General features: G+C 35.1%; 6 protein-coding genes across 6 annotated transcripts; 2 read left to right on the plus strand and 4 right to left on the minus strand.

Moving 5' to 3' along the window:
• Nucleotides 1-386: 386 nt before the first annotated feature.
• Nucleotides 387-4,457, minus strand: LOC114527172 (epoxide hydrolase 4-like). Its single transcript, XM_028548806.1, has 12 exons — nt 4,354-4,457; nt 3,788-3,946; nt 3,473-3,606; nt 3,242-3,312; nt 3,033-3,111; nt 2,282-2,346; nt 2,120-2,185; nt 1,971-2,022; nt 1,797-1,889; nt 1,342-1,506; nt 1,100-1,173; nt 387-858 (listed from the first exon to the last, which is right to left on the minus strand). The coding sequence occupies exons 2-12, from the start codon at nt 3,930-3,932 to the stop codon at nt 771-773; spliced, it is 1,032 nt and encodes a 343-aa protein (XP_028404607.1). The 5' UTR covers nt 3,933-3,946; nt 4,354-4,457; the 3' UTR covers nt 387-770.
• Nucleotides 4,458-4,784: 327 nt separating this feature from the next.
• Nucleotides 4,785-6,748, minus strand: LOC114527147. Its single transcript, XM_028548778.1, has one exon. It carries the CDS (start codon nt 6,600-6,602, stop codon nt 5,058-5,060), a length of 1,545 nt encoding a protein of 514 aa, XP_028404579.1. The 5' UTR covers nt 6,603-6,748; the 3' UTR covers nt 4,785-5,057.
• Nucleotides 6,749-7,339: 591 nt separating this feature from the next.
• LOC114527126 (delta(3,5)-Delta(2,4)-dienoyl-CoA isomerase, mitochondrial-like) lies at nt 7,340-10,107 on the plus strand. Its single transcript, XM_028548756.1, has 8 exons — nt 7,340-7,477; nt 7,930-8,086; nt 8,403-8,491; nt 8,893-9,131; nt 9,207-9,277; nt 9,461-9,532; nt 9,674-9,824; nt 9,942-10,107. Exons 1-8 carry the CDS (start codon nt 7,426-7,428, stop codon nt 10,035-10,037), a joined length of 927 nt encoding a protein of 308 aa, XP_028404557.1. The 5' UTR covers nt 7,340-7,425; the 3' UTR covers nt 10,038-10,107.
• LOC114527124 (F-box only protein 4-like) lies at nt 10,108-19,158 on the minus strand. The gene is made up of 12 exons (XM_028548744.1): nt 17,507-19,158; nt 16,755-16,850; nt 15,526-16,082; nt 15,152-15,415; nt 14,659-14,705; nt 12,975-14,154; nt 12,343-12,554; nt 11,921-12,150; nt 11,496-11,571; nt 11,103-11,272; nt 10,694-10,866; nt 10,108-10,507 (listed from the first exon to the last, which is right to left on the minus strand). Exons 6-12 carry the CDS (start codon nt 13,215-13,217, stop codon nt 10,427-10,429), a joined length of 1,185 nt encoding a protein of 394 aa, XP_028404545.1. The 5' UTR covers nt 13,218-14,154; nt 14,659-14,705; nt 15,152-15,415; nt 15,526-16,082; nt 16,755-16,850; nt 17,507-19,158; the 3' UTR covers nt 10,108-10,426.
• A 24-nt stretch (nt 19,159-19,182) lies between these two features.
• LOC114527128 lies at nt 19,183-20,338 on the minus strand. Its single transcript, XM_028548757.1, has 6 exons — nt 20,242-20,338; nt 20,104-20,138; nt 19,897-19,971; nt 19,639-19,730; nt 19,392-19,551; nt 19,183-19,252 (listed from the first exon to the last, which is right to left on the minus strand). The coding sequence occupies exons 1-5, from the start codon at nt 20,336-20,338 to the stop codon at nt 19,395-19,397; spliced, it is 456 nt and encodes a 151-aa protein (XP_028404558.1). The 3' UTR covers nt 19,183-19,252; nt 19,392-19,394.
• Nucleotides 20,339-20,359: 21 nt separating this feature from the next.
• On the plus strand, nt 20,360-21,499 carry LOC114527129 (probable 60S ribosomal protein L37-A). Its single transcript, XM_028548758.1, has 3 exons — nt 20,360-20,392; nt 21,067-21,202; nt 21,296-21,499. The coding sequence occupies exons 1-3, from the start codon at nt 20,390-20,392 to the stop codon at nt 21,454-21,456; spliced, it is 300 nt and encodes a 99-aa protein (XP_028404559.1). The 5' UTR covers nt 20,360-20,389; the 3' UTR covers nt 21,457-21,499.
• Nucleotides 21,500-21,878: the final 379 nt, after the last annotated feature.

Consider the following 21,878-nt stretch of genomic DNA (forward strand, 5'->3'; position numbering starts at 1 on the left):
TGAGAAGATAAAGTGCCTGTACCATGGTTGCGGTTGTAATACATTTTGTTATCGAAAATTTTTTTCTTAAATTTACCGGACATGACGTCAATCCGACAAATAGGGAATTTCGTGCAACTTAAACAAAAAAAAACTGATTTGCAATTCCCGATTTGACGTCATGACCGGTAACTTTGATAAATCCATCAAAATTTTCCAATAACAAAATGTATTGCAAAGTTCTTTAAAATACCTCAAAATTTTGATATATTCAAAATCCACAACCCTGGTATAGGCACTATAAGTCTATAACAAAACCTTTTCTTTTTTACCTTTCAAACGCGCAATACCAGCAAAGCATACATTGAAATCATTATTTAGTGTTACGAAACGAGTCAAACGACAGAATACGCTTTATTCCTTAAAGTATCAGGCTCTACACTCTACCAATCATTCCCTTCTCTCTATCTAATATATAAAATCCTATATAATATGGTTTTTATACATTACTGTAAGTAGCACGCGCCACGCGCACGCGCCAAAAAAATATGACATCCATGAACATCAGTGGCAAGAATTCACTGAGTCACTGCATGACTGTGTATATGAACATACTATACTAAGTATACTACTAGGTATTCATCCGCACTGCAGGGCTATATTTACTAGGTATTCATCCGTCTACAACTCCAAATCCGCCGAATTGTACAAGAAATACGCAATCACATTATAGTTCAAGAATCAAATGATTGGATGGACAATGGATTCTTCGTTTGATTTGTTCATAGATTTTAACAGGCTTTTAGGAACTCTCGAACATGACGGTTGACAACATCAGGTTTATCTTGTTGCACCCAATGAGTTGCTCCTTCAACAATCCTATGACACACGTTAGGTCACATCAATCATGCTAGTATGATGCGGAGTATGTTGTGTCCCCGTTTAGAGTCCTGCACAACCAGTATTGTAGTATATATATAGTCGAATAACGCGGCAAAACACTGAGTACAGGCAGCAGTTGAGGACCCACGGCAGTCTATGACTCTATGGTCCAGAAAACATACTTTCTAATTCGTTTGGTTTCAGTGCTTGAGTGATATACGATATATACTTTACTTACCTTACAGTCAGATTTTTGACGTAATGATCCAGATCATTTAACAAAGATATATCAAGAGCTTTATCCTTGTCTCCCTGCAGAAGATAATAGGAAGTAATAGTTCAACTCTACCTGAACAATTATTACAAGTTGTGAAGGATTTTAGTTGCCCAATATAAATGATTCTCGCATTTGTTCCTTCTCTAAGCCAGAAATTTTTTATTTAGACGTGCAAAATATTATTAATATAGCAGTGAATATACCCAAACAACCAGTGTTGGCATCGATATGGTTTTCTCTAACTTTCTTTTCCATGGTTGCGGTTCATCTCCATACAAGAGGGAACAACGATAGTAATTGACTCCAGCAGTCGAAGCGCCAGGTTTGGAAAAAGAATACTTAAAAGCATCTTTGATTTCATCTGTCCACTACATTTACAAAGAAAAGTTTAGAATCATATGCTTAGAATCAACTGTCGTTGACCTGAGTTGTTTATTAAGTCAACTGAACTAAGAATAGCTGGAAGATAAGCCCAGGCACTTTCACAGAAAAAAAGGATGGTTGTTTCAGCCGACGGTTCACTGTAGTGTATAGCCAAAACTTTCACTTCCATCACTTGACAGAAGAAGAACTTCTGGGCTGACACGCAGCTGTGCAACTATATTCCTTATTTTATAGTTCTATAATATCCTAACCTTACAAAGTGATTATGACTTACTGCTTCACCAACAAATATATCGTCCATAAAGACGCAGTCATTGTAGGAATATAAGACTTCAGGCAGGTACGGAAGTACATTAAGGAAAATGTACTGAAAGAAAAGAACACATTTGATTTAAGAGAAACAAATTTTCCTACGACTTTATAATGTATAGAAAATGTTCCAACAAACCCAGCTCCTGAAGAATTGGCTCCAATTTGATCGCAAATATTTTAAAAATATTCTGAAACAAAATGGCATTTCTAATTTAACTCTGTGCACATGCAAGCCACAATGTAGCCACCATCCGCATGCACAAACAGCATATATTCATAACTCACATTGGATGCGGTGAATTCATAATGACAAGTTTATCAACGATTTCAGAATATCTTTGTACGAAGTTCCTAGAAGAGACTTTGGTTACTATTATAATTCTGCATTGCATCCAGTTTGGCTAAGACTGAAGTGAACAATTATGATATACGATAAGTGCTACATACCAAGCAATAACTCCCCCCCAGTCATGACCAAGAAGAACGCAAGATGAATATCCAAGGGCCTCAATCTAGTACATAACGATACATGTTTCTAAAGCTCGACGATCTTTAAAAGTAACTGGGTACAGAAAACATATTTTAAACTTTTATGACGTACTCTTTCCCCTGCTATCCCGATAGAAGCCTACATGATTTTTTCATAGCGACACATACACGCCAAAATGGTCTAAATCCATTCATTTCCATGTTGTCTCAAAAATTTGTTTTTCTCCGGAGAACGAAGGCAGAAACACAATCAGATTAGAGACTAAACCGGTAACGTTCGGAAAAATGCAACTTCGGTCCGAAGTAATCGAACCTACACCTCTGCAATTCCGGTTTTAAGCTTTTACCGTGCGTGTATGTACGTGCAATTGCAAAAAACGTAACAGTGGAAAGCAGCCCTACGCCTCTAAAACGAACAGATAAAAAGTAGGAAGCGATTCTACTTTTTCGCGGCGCGTCGCGCGAATAAATTCGCCTAGTGGAAAACCGGCTTAACCTATGGAGAACGTCGCTTGTGGGAGGGAGGTGTCAAATGTCAATTACGTAATAAATTGGTAGATGCATTTCTTTCGTCTGCATCACATAAATTAAATGTTGACGATTTTTGCGTGCATATATGATGAAAATTATGGAAATGATATATAACAAAATTTTATATTTTTTACAATTTCTTTGGATAATTTTGTATGACTTTAATAAAACAACTTACAACTTCTTCAACATCCTGAACAAGCAGATGCTGAGCATAATTTGATATCCCTTTTGGTTGATAACTATCACCATAACCTCTGTAATTATAGGGGTTAAAATCTTGTACAATATCATAACCTCATGAAAACATGCAACACACAGACAATAAGATGACAGTGGAATGATCTTAATAAGTACACCTATGCAAGCCCCTGCTCTCTCAATTACCTCAGGTCAAGGGCCACAACCCTGTAATCATCACAAAACTCTTTCAGTTGAAATCTCCAACTGAACCAAAACTAGAAACAATAAAAAATTAAAATATTTTAAGATATAAAGAACCAATGCCACAAATCATCTAGCCAAAATGTTACCTATGCTGAGACAAATTCATAATATAATAAATAGTCATAACAGTTAATCACAATTTTATAAAAACGCATGTATAAGACGTTGTACTTCAGGAAATCCATGCAGACACAACATCAAAGGTTTTCCCGGGTTTCCTTTGGCAACATAATGAAATTTATGCCCTGATTTAGTTGTGATGTAATGATGATCCCCAAGAGAAGAATCTTGAAGACATGCTGGAACTATATAATATAGATCAGAACAGATAGTCTTATTAATATGTGCTGGTTGAATTACGCTCCTCATACCAGGACCTGCATCCTCAGTGTAACCATACATGAAATAATAGTAGGGTATGAATAAACACAAATAAAGCAAAACATTGTACACATTGCAGGCTATACCAATAACCAATTATAATACCTTGTGTTCCTTGTCTTTTCTTAAAAAATGACATTCGTAATTGACATAATTTTCCAAGCAAGAACAGTGATACAAAAAATCCATAAAATCCTGCTAAGGAATACAGCACAGCAAATTTTATGAATCTGAATACCAAGTTTGCCATGGTTCTGTGTTGCACTACAAAATTGAAAAAATATTGCATGGAACTTGGAAACACTGATTTCAACAGTTTTAAACTCAAACTTTCACTCAATGTTATAATACATTCTGTGCGCATGTTGGCAGATGTTCTATTTATTAATATAATATGGTTTTCCAGAGCACGGTTGTCAAAATAGCCAGTATTCCAGTAACAGCCTTTTTCTTGTGGCTGCACTGCTGTACTCTGCTGTGCATGATTATAGATGTACATTTCAAACAACCAAGTTTTTAAATTTTGATATTTTTAACAGGCAAATATCGATAGTCGAAATTATGTATTAAAGACTTCGCAATTTGCAAATTCTGAGAAATTTATATCATACTTCCGTAATCAAATCGATCTTAGTATTATTAAAACTAAAACTTTATATTTTTTTATATACCTTTTCTAGTTTTCTTGCAGCAAAAATCTTTATATTTCTTCAAATTTACAAATTACGATTTGCGAAAAGCATACATGTACGCGTTCCACTATAATCCAAGATGACACCGCTGGCTGACTGGCTTAAAAGTCCAAAGTCCAAAATTAAAGGGGAATGAAGGATATCCGACTCCGATGTCTTTAGCGACTGAATAACTTGGGAACAACTGTAATAAACAATATCGTTATGGCCTTACCATGGGTTAACTGTATGCAACGGTGCCGTCTGTCTGTGTGGTGCAATTAGGGGTGTTGACCATGCTAAAATATGAGGGACCCCTATTTAATTCCCCTATTATAGGCACAAATGTTCTTACCACTTTTCACATATATATTTGAATCACAAAATGAAATTACTTTATCAAACATGTTATCAAACATAAAATTCCAGTGATAATTATATATTTGTCCCTCCCACAGTCCCACCTCAAAAACTGGGACACCCCCCATCTTATCACTCAAGACCTGATGCCTATGGGTGCATTAATTGCTATTGCACTAGTATAGCTATGAGCTATATTTCTGTTTTTATTCACCATTGTTTTTATTCTACTTCAGAATTATATGTCAGGGTGATCTCTAAACATTATAAATCATGCACATAATAACTCATTATCCCTATGCATTGTCCATTCAATAGTCACATCATCTGATCTATCCTGAGAATTACAGACAATTTAGGGGCACATACACAGCAGTGATTTTATTTTTTGGTTCACCTAATGGTGGCATGTCTTCCCAAATTTGGTTTTCAAGATCCAAACATTCCACTGAATTAAGATATCCATTCTCGAAATTGAAACCGCCCATAACATAAATCTTATTCTCAAAGATAGCTGCTGCACATTCTGCCCTTCTGCTCTTCATGTTAGGCAGCCATTCACATGTGCATTTCTTGTAGTTGTACTTGAAAACTGAATTTAAAATTTCATTCCTTTGATTTCTACCTCCAATGATCACAATATCATCTCCATGTTTTACAGTTGCCATATCCATGATGGGAAAGGGTAAGGCTTGAACTCTTTGGATTTTGTTCTTTGTTGTGCTGTATAGAGAAACATCATCAACTGCATCATTATGATACCCAGATGTTGAACCACCAAGGATTACAATGTCAACATCAAAGACTTCTATCCCATGGTAAGCAAGTGGTTGCTGTAACTCGCACATAAGCTTCGAGGTGTATGGTCGAGTTAGCATCATCACATAAACTGTATTTGAACAAGGTTGCCGATCTAGCATTCCTCCTATAACCCACAGATGATCATTGAGAATGAACGATTTATGTCCATGGCATTTGACTGGAAGTTCATGTGGAAAAGGGAACCATTGGCCTTGGCTAAGATCCATGTACTCTAAGCTTCCCATAGCTGTTCCATCACAATGCCCACCTGTGACTAAAATTTTGCCTTTAAAAAAATGAGCAGTCGAAGAAACTCTGCATTTTATTGTTGGCTGAAGGTTCACCCAGGTTGCACAGCTATTAGAGTACATTTCAACAGAATTTAAAGACATCTTGTTATTCCCACCTAAAACCAAAATGCTATTGAAAATTTCCACACTGTTCAAAGGAATTGATTGTGTTTGTGAGGAAGATTTTCCTCCTTTATCTCCTTTGTGAGTTGCCATCATTAATTCATTTAACTTGCTGTTTAGTTTAGTAACCTCATCTTTCATTTCTGACAGCATTGCTTTCATTTCTTTTATTTCATTACTCAATATACATGTATGTTTTCCATGCTTCTTTGCAGACATTTCCTTATCACATTCCTCACAGTATACCAGTCTATATATGCAGCGTTCTTTCTTGTGTTGTTCTAGATCTTCCATGTTCACTGTCATCCCACACCTTCTATCAGGGCAAGTTGCTGGTCGAAAGTTGCAGACTAGGGTGTGATTGCTAAGATTTTCGAGTTCCATTACGTTCTGGCAGCCTCTCTCAGTATGATCACAATTGATTATCAAGCTATTTAAATAATCACTAACAATTCTCGGTGGTACAATAAGACTCTCCTCCGTCAGTTGCTCAACACATATAGGACAGGTCCTGGCATTCTTTAGATGTTGTCTAATGCAGGCCTTGCAGAAGTAGTGTTGGTTGTGACATTGTACTGGGTCTCTCAGAACATCTGTACAAATTGGACAGAAGAAATTCTTGTCTACTGGATCCCGAAAACGCTCCTGTGGATAACCACCAACGTAACATTCCATGTTATGCGCAAAATGTCACATGATTATAAACTCCGCACTGTAGATCATGTAGAATTTATATACAATCATAACGAGGCGCTATAAAGTATTAAGTATAAAACACAACCATGTAGTCAATCATCAATGGTCATATGATCATTTATATAACCGAGGGTACAGGGCGGAGAGCGGGGAGCAGGGGGGTGGCTGCCTCAGAAACATTTTGACCGGTACGCCTATCACTCGCCCTATATGTAAGACGATTAAAAATACATGGGAGTGTGAAAATTTTCAAAATTTACACACGTTTTGAAAATTTAAAAAAAAATTAAAAAACACTAGTGTACATGTAAAAAATTTTAGAAAGTTTTAAATATTTTGAAAATTTTAAAGGTTTTCAAAAAATAACATATCAACCCAGCCACCCTCTTTCTTGAATCGCACAACTTAAGTGGCACATTGCCAGTGGACAACACTAGTCAAAGAAAAGATTAAGGATTTTTACAGTTCCTACAGTTCGGACCACTGATGACTGATTTGATATACTGCAAAATACCACGAAATTCAGTCCTTGAGTGCAAGGTGATTTATTTAATAAACGAATTGATTGATTGTATATATAACTAATATAAGACGTTTTGAAATGCTTTTTTGTCTATAGACACTGGTACTGCACTACTGCTGGTGGTACCATAGGTGGTACCTGGTCTGTGACCTGGTAGAGCTCAACAATAGATATAACCTTGTAACCTAACTCAACCCACTGAGCTATATAGCTCAACGGCTCAACCCGAAACTTTGAACTTTGCTAGTGTGCTGTATGGCTGAAATGAAAATCTAAAGTATGTTTTTGAAAGCTGCTGGGGTTCGTCAAAGTCTGAGATTAGTTGCTGAAGGTAAGAAAACTTATTAATTTGTACACACGCGAGGCCGGCGAGGGTATGCGAGGTTTAAATTCTCTGTATACTCCCAGGGATCCTAATGGGGTAGGGGTGCAACCGCACCGGATAGTGACTTTTACTATTTAACCTATGATTTAACCGAACTTGTAAGATATCTAAAATATATTTGGTACTGGATGCTTGATATTTCATGACTCATTCAATTTGTTTCTATCATATGTTGGCCTCAGTGAAGTTATTTGCATTTGCTAATACCTTTTTCCACTATTACCGAGCTAGCTACTGTATTCAACGTACACCTTGTAAAATGTGGAGTATTTTACTTATATATTTATGTATTTTACCTATATCTTATCTCTCAGAGTTGTGCATGTATAGATAAATACAATTTTCACCTGCAAGAAAGTGACACTATATGTATTGTAATTGTTACTTGCTCTATACAGGTGCAAAAAAACTGAGAACTGTTGAGATATCAAGGATGTTCAGCACACAAGAGTATAAATTTGAAACCCTTGATGTAACAAAACCAAGAGACCATGTTTATCAAGTTAATATCAACAGGCCTGAGAAGAGAAATGCAATGAATCAAGCTTTTTGGAGGTGTATAATCAAACAAAAATGAATTTCTTTGGAATTGGGTGTAATAAGGCGAAATATTAAAAATATATTATTAAACTAGCATACAGTTATATACAGTTATATACCGCATACAGTCATATATGGGTGATATAGTCATTAATATCTATAAACAACCATGCATGTTTTACATTTATATGTTATAATATAACATCTCTCTTTATATGTAGTTCCTTTGTAAGTGGACAACGGCATAAAAAATATAAATATCTGAAATTACTTAATATATATAAATTCAGTTTCCAGATCACTTTACTTACATACAGCTCTCTATTTTCAGTGAGATGATCATATGTTTTAATAAGATTTCTAAGGATAATGAATGCAGAGCTGTTGTGTTATCTGGTGCTGGGAAAATTTTCACTGCAGGTACAAAAATGTCTGCATGTCTAAATTAATGACTACCAGTTACTCATGCACCTAGCTATCTTTTTTGTAAGTTACAAAATGTAATTTATATAATAATTGCTCTTTAAAAATGTGTCACTCCCCAATGTCTAACTCAACTTTTGATATGTACATTTTGGTGTTTATTGGTGGCCAGTGAAATGCAAGAAGTGAATAATGATAAAAGTTTGCACAGCATGCAGATCAAATGGATATATCACATCATGCATGCATGCATGGACATGCATTAATTTTTAAGTAATGTTGACTCACTTGACTGAGAGAACTGTTCTTTTAAACATTTATAAGCCATCATCACTATTATTTTATTGATTTTATTTTAAAAATATTGATTATAAATTGTTTTATATTACACATTTCAGGATTAGATTTAATGGATTTTGCCTCACTGTTTATGTCACAAGATGGTCAAGATGTTTCCCGAAAAGCTTACAACTTGAGAAATTCAATATTGAAATTTCAAGAATCATTTTCAGTGATAGAGAAATGTCCTCAGCCAGTAATTGCTGCTATTCACTCAGCATGTGTTGGAGGGGGCGTGGATATGGTCTGTGCATGTGATATACGCTGGTGTACATCTGATGCCTGGTTTCAAGTGAAGGTGAACAATCCTACTGTCAATTTAGTATGTGTTTCCTATGTTCGGAACTTTTTCTACCGCTCTACCTTTATTTAGGAAGTTGAGCTTGGACTAGCTGCTGATGTTGGCACACTACAGCGATTGCCCAAGATTGTTGGAAATGAAAGGTCTATACTGTTGCCTTATTTTTATAAAAAAATTATGGTATACATTTTCTGCTTCCATATTTTTAATGTACCTATATATGGGGTGTCTCTAATTTTCCTTGGCTATTAAGGTCCCACTTCAGGAATCACATCATAGTTAATATTAACTAAATTAAAAAATGTTAATATTTTCCCCCTACAAAGTCTGGTCAGAGAGTTGTGTTATACATGCCGGAAGTTTATGGCTGAAGAAGCAAAAAGCTTTGGTCTGGTGAGGTATGTGAAGAGGAATAATACAGAAGCTATAGGACTATCCACATTTGTGTCTGTTAATTGAAGATTGTACACAGTGTATTTGCCATATATGCTAGGTCATGCAAATACTTCGACTTCAGTTGTAATTTGCTATTTTTTTAGCCGTATATTTCAAGATAAGGAAAGTTTGATAGAAGGGGCCCTAGATTTAGCAAGTCATATTGCAAAAATGAGTCCAATTGCTGTGTCTGGAACTAAACACAATTTGAACTACTCAAGAGATCACCCTGTTGATGAAAGTTTGAAATATATAGTAAGTTTAATAAAATCACTGCAATTAGAATTTAGTTATAATGCCTCTCTTACAAATAAATCATCATTTGAATACCAAGGTTCTTCATTGACAATCAATCTTATCTGATCCGTTTAGGCAAGCTGGAACATGAGCATGTTACAGACAGAAGACATCATAAAAGCTGTTCAGGCAGGGATGAATAAGGAAGAGGCAACCTTTTCAAAACTCTGAATTTAAATTAAAACATTGTAATTTTTATACAATTGCAAAATTCTATATACATGTATGTATATGTCATTAATATAAATACTTGCATTATTTATAACAAAGTGTTTGATAATATTTTAGCCAAGATCAAATTTTTTTGTCATAATTATCTATATCCCATGATCATGTTCATGATATTTTACTACAGATGAAGATGGCAATAAATTGCTTGAATTTTGCTTCTAGTCATGGTTCATATATTATATTACTTTCTGACAAAGCATTTACAGTAATGACCACGTACCGGAAATGTTATATTTTATAACCAGGCTCTATAAAGGGTTAAAGACCATAGTACACAAAAAATTGTCATGAACGTGGCACTTGAATTTCATTATACTCCAGCATGTGTATCAATAACTTGAACATTCTTTAAGTAGCCAGTTAATTGCAGTGTGAATGCCTTCTAATGTTTCAACCACAACTTGGGTAACCTATAATATACATGGGTGTATTACCACTATGAACCGAAGTAGTTTTGCAAAATAAGTATTAGATTGATATGTAATAAAAATAAATAGCCTGGTTAATATTCATATCATAACCAAAAACAATATCTAAGGCTATTTACTACTGCATATGAAAAATATGTTCCTATCAATTAATTTCTAAATGTTTACCTGCCAATGTCTGTTCATCTTGCTAAGTTCAAGTCCTTCAACAACATCAACACAGGTTAACATTGATTTGTCCAGCACTGCATCTTTAGCACAGGATAATACTAATAATGGTGCTTTTTTACTTGTCCATCTTTCATCCATCATTGAAAGAAGTAAATCCTTACTTTTAGATACTACATAAAACAAAAATATATGACTATATATGAATACTAATAAATATATAAATAAATACTAATAACTATAGATTAACCAAATCACCTATACATAAACTATATATATACACATGACCTAGCAAATATTATAAGTTTAATAATATTATTAGATGTAAATGAAAATAATTAAATTATATACGAGTACAAGAAATAAAGCTGACATATTATATTATTGATTTAAAAAAACAAATTGTTACCTTTTTCTTTACTGGTTGAAGAATCAACAACAAAAATGAACGCATCAATTGTTTTGCATAACTGGCGAACAGAATGATTAACTTCGTGCACTAATAATTTATCGTCTTCATCCAGTAACATTTTATTTTTGACCGGGGAACCATCCTTGGCAGCTGCCTCTCTTTCTTTTCTAAGTAGATTTTTAAAATTCAAAGGAATAATTACAACCACATATTATGAATGTTTTTCCAGCAAATAGAGATCAATCATAAATTGCAGTGTTCAAGCAAAAAAAGTCATTTTTGATTTAATTAAAGACAAGTACTCTATATGATAGTAATGGGCTGATTTATATCAATTAATTAAGGTATGCATGTAATGTACTTCCAGCTAAAATGAGCAAATTAACTTACTTTGTGGAAGAATATGTGATTATTAAATTTACAATTTCAGATTCATTATACTTCAAGGACAATCCACTGCCAACTCCTAACAAATAGGAAAAAGAATAGAGATCCTAAAGTTATGTATTGAATAATGAATATATGGAATTAAAACTAATGGAAGTTAAACAGAGTTAGGTAGAATGCATTCTTTCATGAAAACAAAACATTTGAACACATAAAATCATACTTTTATGAATTTTAAAATTTCAGGCAAATCGGCAGATGTGGAGTTGGACCACGTCCTCCCCACACCTTTCCTCAGTTTTGGCACAGTTAGAAATTTGGGCTGACATTGTGGCCCCATCCTATACGGCTTATTCTGCTAGGTAATCCATAAAATAATAAATGCCAAACACATTAATCATCAAAAGTCATATTAATTGCCAACATACCATCCTCCAATCCAGAAAACATGTCCTGGACACAAAATGGAGAAATCTCATTCCATAATAACTTGTGCACTAATCCACTTGTACTTGCTTCTAAACCTGGCCCAAACATTTGCACTCTAGGAGGAGTCTTTTGATAAAATGGTGCAAATTTTAAAAGTTTTGTCAAGAATGATTCATCAGCAGGTTTGTAGTTTTTCGTTTTTTCATTGCCAGAGTAACATCTAGCATATCTAACAAAGAAAAATCCAAAATCATCAGCAAATAATATAGTTTACAGACTATTTCATTTTTGCCAGTAGATAATTATATAACCTATAAATTTCTATTGATATTTTTGTACGAAAATAATGCAACACTCTTATTTTCAAACTATATATATTATATATATAGTGGCATATACAAACTTTTATTCTATCACCTACATTTGTTTAGTTTCCAGATCTGCACCAGCATCAAGAAATATTTGAGGATATGACTGATAATTAAGTAGTGTCCATGTCCTTAAATCTCGTTTTAAAATCTTCTCCCATAATAAATGATCACTGGCCACATTATTTAGCAATTTACATGTTTGGGAAACTTGACATAAGCTGTGTACATCAAGATAGGATAACAGCAAAAGTTGCAACGATGACTATAAAATAACACATATGACAAATCAATATTAAATTGCAGCAAATTATTTTTCAACAATTCAGAATTATAAAACCATATTCTGCTATGCAAGAAGCTAACCAGGATTTAACCTGGCTCTATTATGCAAGTAAGGATAATTTTAAACCCAGGTGACTTTTCCGGATAAAAATAGGCTAGATCTGGATTAGTTTGCCAAACACATCATGGAAGCAGGACTTATAATTTATAAACTAACCTGGATCAATCATGATGGTTTGAGTTAGCTTTAAATAAATGTCAGGCAAAGCAGCGAAAGCGGTGTACACTGTACAGTGGTCATCAAAGAATCCAAATAACGCGAACTTTCGAAGGTAAATGACTGGTTAACATATTTATTATTAAATAATCTCTACTGTTGTGTCTCAATTACATAACTTACTGGTAATTCCAAAATATTTAACATCTCCTCTTCTTGCTCGCGTATCACAGTCGACGTTTTATAGTCTAGCCTTCCTTTCGATGCAGCAATCGTAAGTTGCCGTCGTTCTTGCAAAGAAATATTACTTCTGTAAAACTTTACAAAACTTTCCAAACTATTGGAAAACACACATTCTAGGTTGACTGACGTTGCCTTCCCATATTTATCAGAATTAGTTTGCCCCTTGTTCGCAATAACAGTCATCGTGGATCAAGATATCTTGAACCTGTAGCTTCATGATGAGCTACAATTATTTAGAAGTATTTATATGCGGTGTTTTGTTTACACCGGACGTGACAACACAGTTTCAGTTAAATTGTTGACCATGTTTTGTGTCAAGCGTCAAAAATGCCAACGTGGATTTTGCAAAATCAGCCAAAATCAATGACGTAAGATTTATCATAAACACTCTCGGCCCAGACCAGTGTGGCCCAGTCGCGACACGGCGTCAGCGCTAAAAACAACCAAAAACAATCAAAAGCCAATCAAAACCAATCGTCTAATCCTAAACTTTTCTCTTTTTCTACTTTCCGTTTTGTATCAAAGGTTTTGTATTTAACTTTCGTATTTTTAGTATACACTTCTCAATTCTTTTCATGTAAGTAATCGGACGTAACATGAGGTTTTCTTTCCGCACGCCAGAATTATCCCACAGTTCCCTCTTTTGCTTCACAAGATCAATAATACAAAACATAAAATACCAAAAAGAATACATCAAGAATATAACTTCCTGTACCATTAGCATTGGAAGAACAGTACCAATCAGATGCCTAAGCTATTTTGCAATGAGATCATTGAGATGCTCAATAGATCTAAACCTTGAGTTTAGATCTCGCTAATTACTGTGAGCTACAGTACACTTGAATTCTGCTATACCCAGCAGCTGCTGACTCGAACTACCATATATCGATAACCCCTTCATTTTAGCGGTGAATAACTGTCTTCGCCCAATTTATCCATCCACCAACGTTCATCTTGGTCTTCTTCAATAGGCACAGGTAACAAGAAAGCAACTGAGAGCATGATGGTAACATGCCAGATACAGTGAACATAGTAATAGTTTTCTGGTTCCGAAATTACCAAATTGATTATAGCTCCAGTCATAGCCAGTGAATAACCAGGAAGCAGGTTGAATATCCACCTAGATATAGATAGAATGTAAGAGAAAATTAAGAAACGATTTGTGACGGCTAATAATAGGTATGATACAATACTTTAAAGTTATTCTCAATCGCTGTTTACGTTAGAAATATTAACGCCATAAAGTATAGATATAATAGTGGTAATCAATTCAATACACTACATTGCCGAAATGAATTTTGGGTTATGAGAACTGCACCGAAAAAAGTAAAATGTCGAAAAAGTAAATTATATATGCATGTAATATGGTGACAATGAATGCCATTTTGTATACGTAATTTTCACGGTAACAAAATTTGGTTTTGGTATAGGCCAAATCTGGTATCCAAGCTAAATGAATCGGATTTTAAAATATTCTTTCATTTTTATGCATGGCTCATGCATTGACTTTTTCCGGGTTTCAATTCCTGACCATTTTTAAACAAATAAGTTAGCTTTGCTACCCCATACACCACCCTATTCGTCTTAAAATGGATACGATATAAACTTTGTTCTAATACTGTACCTTTTTGGACTAGGATAGATTCTTCCGTATTTCACTGTTCGGGAAATCTGTTAATCATGATATATATCAGAGCTAATAATAGTGCTTATGGCTTGAAATAAATGGAGGTATGAGTTGGGCCAGGTGCTCGCGTACTCAAATCGGCGTTCAAAGATATGTATATGATCGTCGGCAGACCTAATAAGGTAGCACGTATACGTTTAAAACCTTCCGTAAATTGTTATATAATTAATTGCGTTGCAGAAAAAACACCAAATCTTCAACATGCAGAATCCAACCCTATATGCGTCGATCCAACCCTCAATCGTAGATTTTATAAGTATCATTTAAGTGATTTTAAACTTTTACGTGCGTGTACGTACATGCAAAAAACGGAGCAGTGGGAAGCATCCCTCACGTGGCGATCCACTGTGGGCGTGAAAAACCCCGCATGGCACCGGGGAGGGGAGGGGGGAAATTTGCATTAACTACTGCATAAACTGTAGCTACTTACATATTGAAAACAAACATATAGCAAAGCTGGTCCTGACAAAATAAGATTTATGTAGAAGTGGTAGTTTGAGTTAAACGTTTCCGTGACGGCAAACTGTAGCAAGATTGCAATCGTCAGAAATACAAGATGAATCATCGGTGGCTTCATTCGTGTCATTGTCCAGATTGTTGCTATTATTGAGAAATCAGAGACATAATAGTCGCTGAAGTGAAGGCGTGAATATTGTTTAAAACAATGCAGCTCCGCTTCACACAAGTGATACATCTGTTTGAAGAGGTAAAAAAGTGTTAGTTCATAAGTCGTAAATTTAAACTATTTCTTTGTGAGGGAATTGCCCACAACGAAACGGTACTACGAGAATTACCGATACTTACCAATGATAATGCAGTGGTTAAAACGTAAATAATTGCTTGGGCATAAAAACGTCGTTTTAAAGCAAGGATAACGGCAGGCAGGAGAGCAAGATTTGTTATCACTCGAAACCACCTGAATACGAGAGGATCGTATGGACTAGACACTTCCACGGAAAGTGCTGTTGTGTTGAAGGTATTTGGCAGATAAATTGTCAGATACCAAGGTCCACAGTCGTTAGGCATACCGTAGATATTACCTTCGTTCATCTCTAGTGTTCTAGTATGATTGACCCATTCGCATTTCGTTTCTAAACTCGTGTCTGACAACTCTGCGACACATGTCATAAACGAGAGAGGTTTTGTAACACCTTTCAATCGTAGGAAAAACATTTCACAATTTCCAACATTCTTGCGAATTAAAACGATGTGTAAAGGTGAAGTGCCAGATATATTGAACACGGTGATTGTATGACCAGTCGGGTCCCAAACCAGGCGATTGTAATGAATATCTCCTTTGGCTAGGTTTTCAACGTCGGAATCTGTATCAAAAGGGAGATTTGCGCTGTTTGATTGGCATTCTAAAAATTGTTGAACAAGAGACAAAATAATTTACGATCCTGGTAGCATTGTTGGATATTATAGCGCTGACTGCGCTGTCGTGCAAGAAATTCAACTCACACAGATGAAAAAAATATATTTGGTCAGAGTAGTTTTTTCTTTTTTTCAGTTCTCTCGCGCAAGATTAATATATACATTCATTTTGAAGACAGGGGAGTGAGGGGACAGCACGGGAAATTAAGGAAGGCAGAGGAGAAGAAGATACCGATAAATATGACTGCAGACTGCAGTGAACAAGTCATTTTCACCGATGAGAAATTATGTATTCAAATCGTCATTGTTGACTGCACACAAATAGAAGTATTCCATCACATCAACCACCTTGACATGTTTACGACAAATACGATTAAATGGAAACCCATGGAAATAACCATGCAGGCTTTAGGGGTTAGGGTTGTTTTCTAAAGAAACGGTCTCTTTCAGTTTAACGTAATTTAGAGGGTTATTCTCTGGGGATTGTTTCTCGTCACAGGATTTCCGGCTGAGTTGAACAGTTGCTCAGGTAATTCAACCTGATGAAAATGTCTTTTGTTTAGTGGTTTTCATCTCGTCAGCTGTGAAATATATCCTACAAACTTCAAAGCACGCGCAGGGATGATAATACTAATATAATTTCCTGTGCATATTCTTACCAGCAAACACAGCATGTAAGGCCACGAAACACCATAAGTAAAACACCGACTTTGGACTTTTGATCAACATGTTGTCCCGCAGGATTTAGCCTGTACCTGTAACGGCATAATGAAGATTTGTTGCACCTCGTCTGTGATTTTGTTATTGAAGAGACTCGGTCACGGTGTATTGTTTAAAATTTCTAACATCTCATTATACGTTACAGCTCTTGATTTGTGCACGATAAAGCCTTCATTTCCAATTCCTAGCTCATTAATTTTGAAAGCCTTGGTATATGAAAACCTATGACAGTATATGCCTAATTCCAAAACCACATCCGCATAATCCGTATGCGAGAACGTCCTACAGTATTTATAATAATGACAACTTCAACGTATATAATAAAGCCAAGGATATAGGCCGAAGAGGGGAATATAAGGGCTTGTTTTCTTAAAGAATTCTCAGCTTTGTTACTCACTCTAACAGGAAAAATGGCGATTTGGAGGCTTCAATAATATTCTGTATCTATGACAAGGCGATATTGAAATAATAGCCAGATCTAGCGTAGGTTTAGTCGTAATCAAGATGTTGCTATAACTTGTACCGGTCTATGAGCATGCTTCATGATCAACTGACACAACTAAATTGCGAGTTGCCGTTAAGTCGAATTGTAGACTTCTGTAGACCATATTTGCACTATTACTACAGTTGACCATATACAATATAATTATATAATTGGAAAAATCTTTCATTTATGTAAAATATACCGTACCTGACTGACTGCGGTTGAAGTCTTGAAGACACACCTCAAATTGTTATACAAACCCAATATAATACGATTCGATGTTTCGTCTGCTAAACGTTTTATCTTTCGAGAATATATGTAGATGTTTATAGTGTGAGCACCTAAGCGAGACTGGAGTCACTGGCTCACTGGACAAATAACAAATTAACACCGACAATATGCATATCCATAAATTAGCTAATTAGCAATAAAAATTTGTGAATTATTCCAGTCCAGTTGCACGAAAGATCTTTGACTTTGCAAGTGTCTGGATTACTTATTGGGGATTATGAAAACAACCGTTGGCCGTCGTTTAAATTAACTTTTCATTTTCTATTCATATCTAAGAATATCACTAAATAATTAACGCGTCGGGAATTTGATGATCCAAAATACGGAAAGTAATACAAAAAAGAGGGTAACGAGGGTAATGAAAACTCTGAGCCTGAAGAAGAGGTTGATGAAAACTCTAGGCCTGACCACCCTTGCCCAAAAGCCACTTTATACAGACAAGTATTATAATTTTTTTCGTGACAAACTTTCTACGACGGCAACTTTTAAAACAAGCTCTCAGCTAGAACTAGCTCTTCCAGTCTCGACATATGCATTGCATTACATAAACCTGGTTTTTATTTAATCGTTAATTGTCGAGTCATTTTTACCGATGTCGATGAGGAATAGTCTGGTTGTAAATTTGTATTTTTTTTTATTCAAATCGGTCATTGTTAACTGCACATGCCACACAAAATCACAAATAGAAATATTTTACACGTCAGCCACCTTGACATGTTCACGAGTCAAGCATACGCATATAACAAACAACCCCAGACTGCACGAGATGCAGTCGTTTATTGCCGTTGTCTTACATGACCATTCCCGGTCTTTCCTGGGGCAGCACAGTATGAAAATATGGTCACAATCATTCCGCAAAGACAAACGTTTAGGCTCCAAAGCCTACGAATAGCTGCACTACGTGTTTGGTATAATGGTTACGACACTTACGAAGATGTAAACCAGACATTAGTTAATGAAAATTTGCTTACACTTTGGTCACAGGGAGAAACTCTGTTCGGGGATGGATTCTCCTTGGTTAGAATAATTTAATTTAAATTTACTACTTTAGATCAATTTTATATCGACAACGAAAATACCCTCTCCTGCATGTGTAAATGTATGAATTGTGTAACGATTTATGAAAAATTGCAACAGGTTACATTGTCTACCGTTTGCAAGGCGAAAGCGCGTTTCGCAAGTCCCTTGTTTACATTAACTATTATTTAACTATTATATGTAGAACATCAGGCATTTTAACTCCCAAAGGAAAAAAGCTTTATGTTTTATAGGTTCATAACCTATTCAACGTATTTACAATTAAGAAATTATTTAAGTCTGGTTTACAATCGGTGAATCGGCAGCAGAGTCAAAACTGCGATCCTTTGTCTGTGCCCAAGCTGGACCATTTAGGGATCTGATCCTTGTGAGGATCATGGTTTTAAAACCACCTTGTCTCACTGTTGGAGACAATACAGGCAGACTCTTTGTCTTTCAATGGGAGAGGCTGGTGTCCAGAAATTTCCTTAAAAAGTTCAATGTCTTGCCATTTAATAATGAACAAAGTATTGATTTTCAAAAGCAATAATAACCTACAGAAGCAGTTGTAAAAAATGAGTCTTAACTTTATAGGTAATTCAGTGTGAATTTTCTTGAATATGCTATCTATAACAAATTGAACACCTATACCTGTGATTTTATAAATTAATAAAAACATAAATCATAAAATGTTGGCTGGAAGAAAGTGGTATTACCTTTAGGCTAAATAACTTTGAGAAAAAATTGGTTTGATTAAAATGTGGAAATTATTAAAATTAATCACCTTTTACTTTTTCTCCTTATCCATCAATGGTGTGCATATTTTCTTTTTTGGTATCTGGTCAGATGCTGAGGCTGAGGACTTTCGTTTGCTTGTGTATCCCCGTGGTTGCCATGGTATTCCTGATGTTTGAGGATCAAGCTCAAATATTTTTTGCACAAACCTGTATTGAGAAAAAAGAATTGGAAGTTGGATGTTTGTAATGACATTTAATCTTGTTGAAGTACATCTAAAAAATTTCCACACAAACCTCTTGTAATCTTTCTCAAGAATTTTAACTTTTTCTTCAAATTCTTTAACTTTCCTTTCAGGGTACTGGTGTTGCCGAGCACCAGATAATTGCTACTGACAATTAAACAAATAAATTACCACAAGCTTGGCAACCAAATAGGAAAGTAGAAAAGTAGAAGAGTAGGAAAGAACAATGATAGGAAACCTTTTTCCATTGGAAAGAATGTGTATTAAGGAGATAGTTCCATGCATAGTTTTTAGTTCAAAATACACTTACTTCAAGACAATAATCTAATTCCCTTTTAATTCCTGGAATCCAATTCTTGATCTCTTGCACAGAATGTAAGGAACACTAAAAAACCAAGATTTTGTAGTACTTCACATCTTAATAGCTTATGGTATTTTCTTACTACTTTTTTACTCTATTAGCAGTAAACATGGACCATTTATTTAAACATTATTTTATTAAAATTATAAAACTCACAAGTGGAGGTCGAGAAGGATTTTTTATTTTTTCGTCTACAACAATATTTAGAAGAAAATTAATGAGAAGAAAATGGAAATGAATAGCATGATACCAATAAATGTATTAGAGAGCATTTCAAACAAAATTATTTTAAACCTTCTTGTTGCTTTTTGATGTACATTCGATTCAAACCGATCAACTTCTTTTCACAATTACGCGCCATCTTGGATTTTGTGGTAACACTGCTGACCATGATATCCCAGATTCAGTTTGTTTTCGTTCTTTTTGTGAGGCTTTTGCGATCATGGTGAGTTTTCTCTCGAAAACCATAACAATCTTATCAATTTTTCGCTGATCCTTTGCTAAAACAAAACTGTTTGAAAGCGAATGATATTTTTAAAGCCTTTTTCATCCAGTAAGGACTTTATTTCACGTTGGAATTTCGTTTTATTGGACTAATTTTGAAGGAATATTAACACGACTATTTTCAATTGAATACTTTAAAAATGATGAAATGTTGCATAGGCTCTGCCATAAAGTTCAGTCATTTCCAATCCTTTTCAGTTGAAGTACTATCAGCTACGTAACTAATCTAGTACGCCCCGTTTTTACCACCAAGGTGCACTACACCCCGTACATTAAATCATCCATCTGAGCTAGGGTATTTTGCCCTGCTCTATATATTGCTAATTTGCCCTTCTCTATATTGCTAAATTTCGGTCTGACGATAAAATTTTGTTCACCCTAGCCGAGATACAGAATTTAACTAAAACCAATCATACCATTATGAGCTATTACTTTGTATTGTTGGTCAATAGGGTGCATGCAAGCAGTTGTGTAAATTATCTGCTATTGGAACCTGGTTGTGTAAGGGGTGTTTACTACAGCATATATTGTTTAGTACTGACTATTTACAAACTTATTTCACAACTTGTAATATTCACTAGTAATTTAATTATTTGAACATAAAATGTGTTTTAGACAAAAGGTACCTCAAGTTTTGGTAAACGTCACAACAAAAGTCACACACTATGTGTGCGATGTGGAAGGTCATCTTTCCACATTCAAAAGAAGAGGTGTTCACAGTGTGCTTATCCAAAACAAAGGATGAGAAAATGTAAGAAATATATTTCTTATTACTCCATTATAGCTTATTTTTAAATCCTTACAACTTGGGGATCTATACTTAGTAAGCAACCATCTCATCTAGATAACTGGAGTGTGAAAGCCCAGCGTCGCCGAACAACTGGCACAGGCAGAATGAAACATCTGAAAATTGTGCAACGAAGATTTAAGAATGGTTTTAGAGAAGGTGTTCAAGCCAAGTCGAAGAAAAGTCGTATTGCTGCACCAGCACCTGCTTCCAGTTAAATATGAAACTGTTTTGTGAAGACATTAAAATTTACAAACTGTATTGTTGTTTGAGTTTAATTATCTTGCATTAACTACCAATAACCAGCTCCATATTGCCATCTTATAGATTGCCTCTCATGGTGAGAAAGCAAAGTGAGAAAACAATTTAAACCATAGGCAGCCCAGTCAATGAGGTTACATCATACTATCTTTTGTATATAAGTACCTAGGATAGTGTGATGTAACCGCATTCACCGGGCTGCCTATATTTAAACTGATGGTAACATGTCTTCATTACATATTGCATTGACAATAAGTTGACACGGGGTAAAAAGCCAGTATATGTAGGGGTGACAACAGTTTCACAGGATTAATCTTGTTTGAGCTAAATTTCATTCATCAAACCATGGGTATAAGGGAAAACAAATGACTACATATTC

Source organism: Dendronephthya gigantea, unplaced genomic scaffold (genome assembly GCF_004324835.1).
Source record: "Dendronephthya gigantea isolate DGI-Jeju-01 unplaced genomic scaffold, DenGig_1.0 000043F, whole genome shotgun sequence".
Taxonomy (NCBI): domain Eukaryota; kingdom Metazoa; phylum Cnidaria; class Anthozoa; order Malacalcyonacea; family Nephtheidae; genus Dendronephthya; species Dendronephthya gigantea.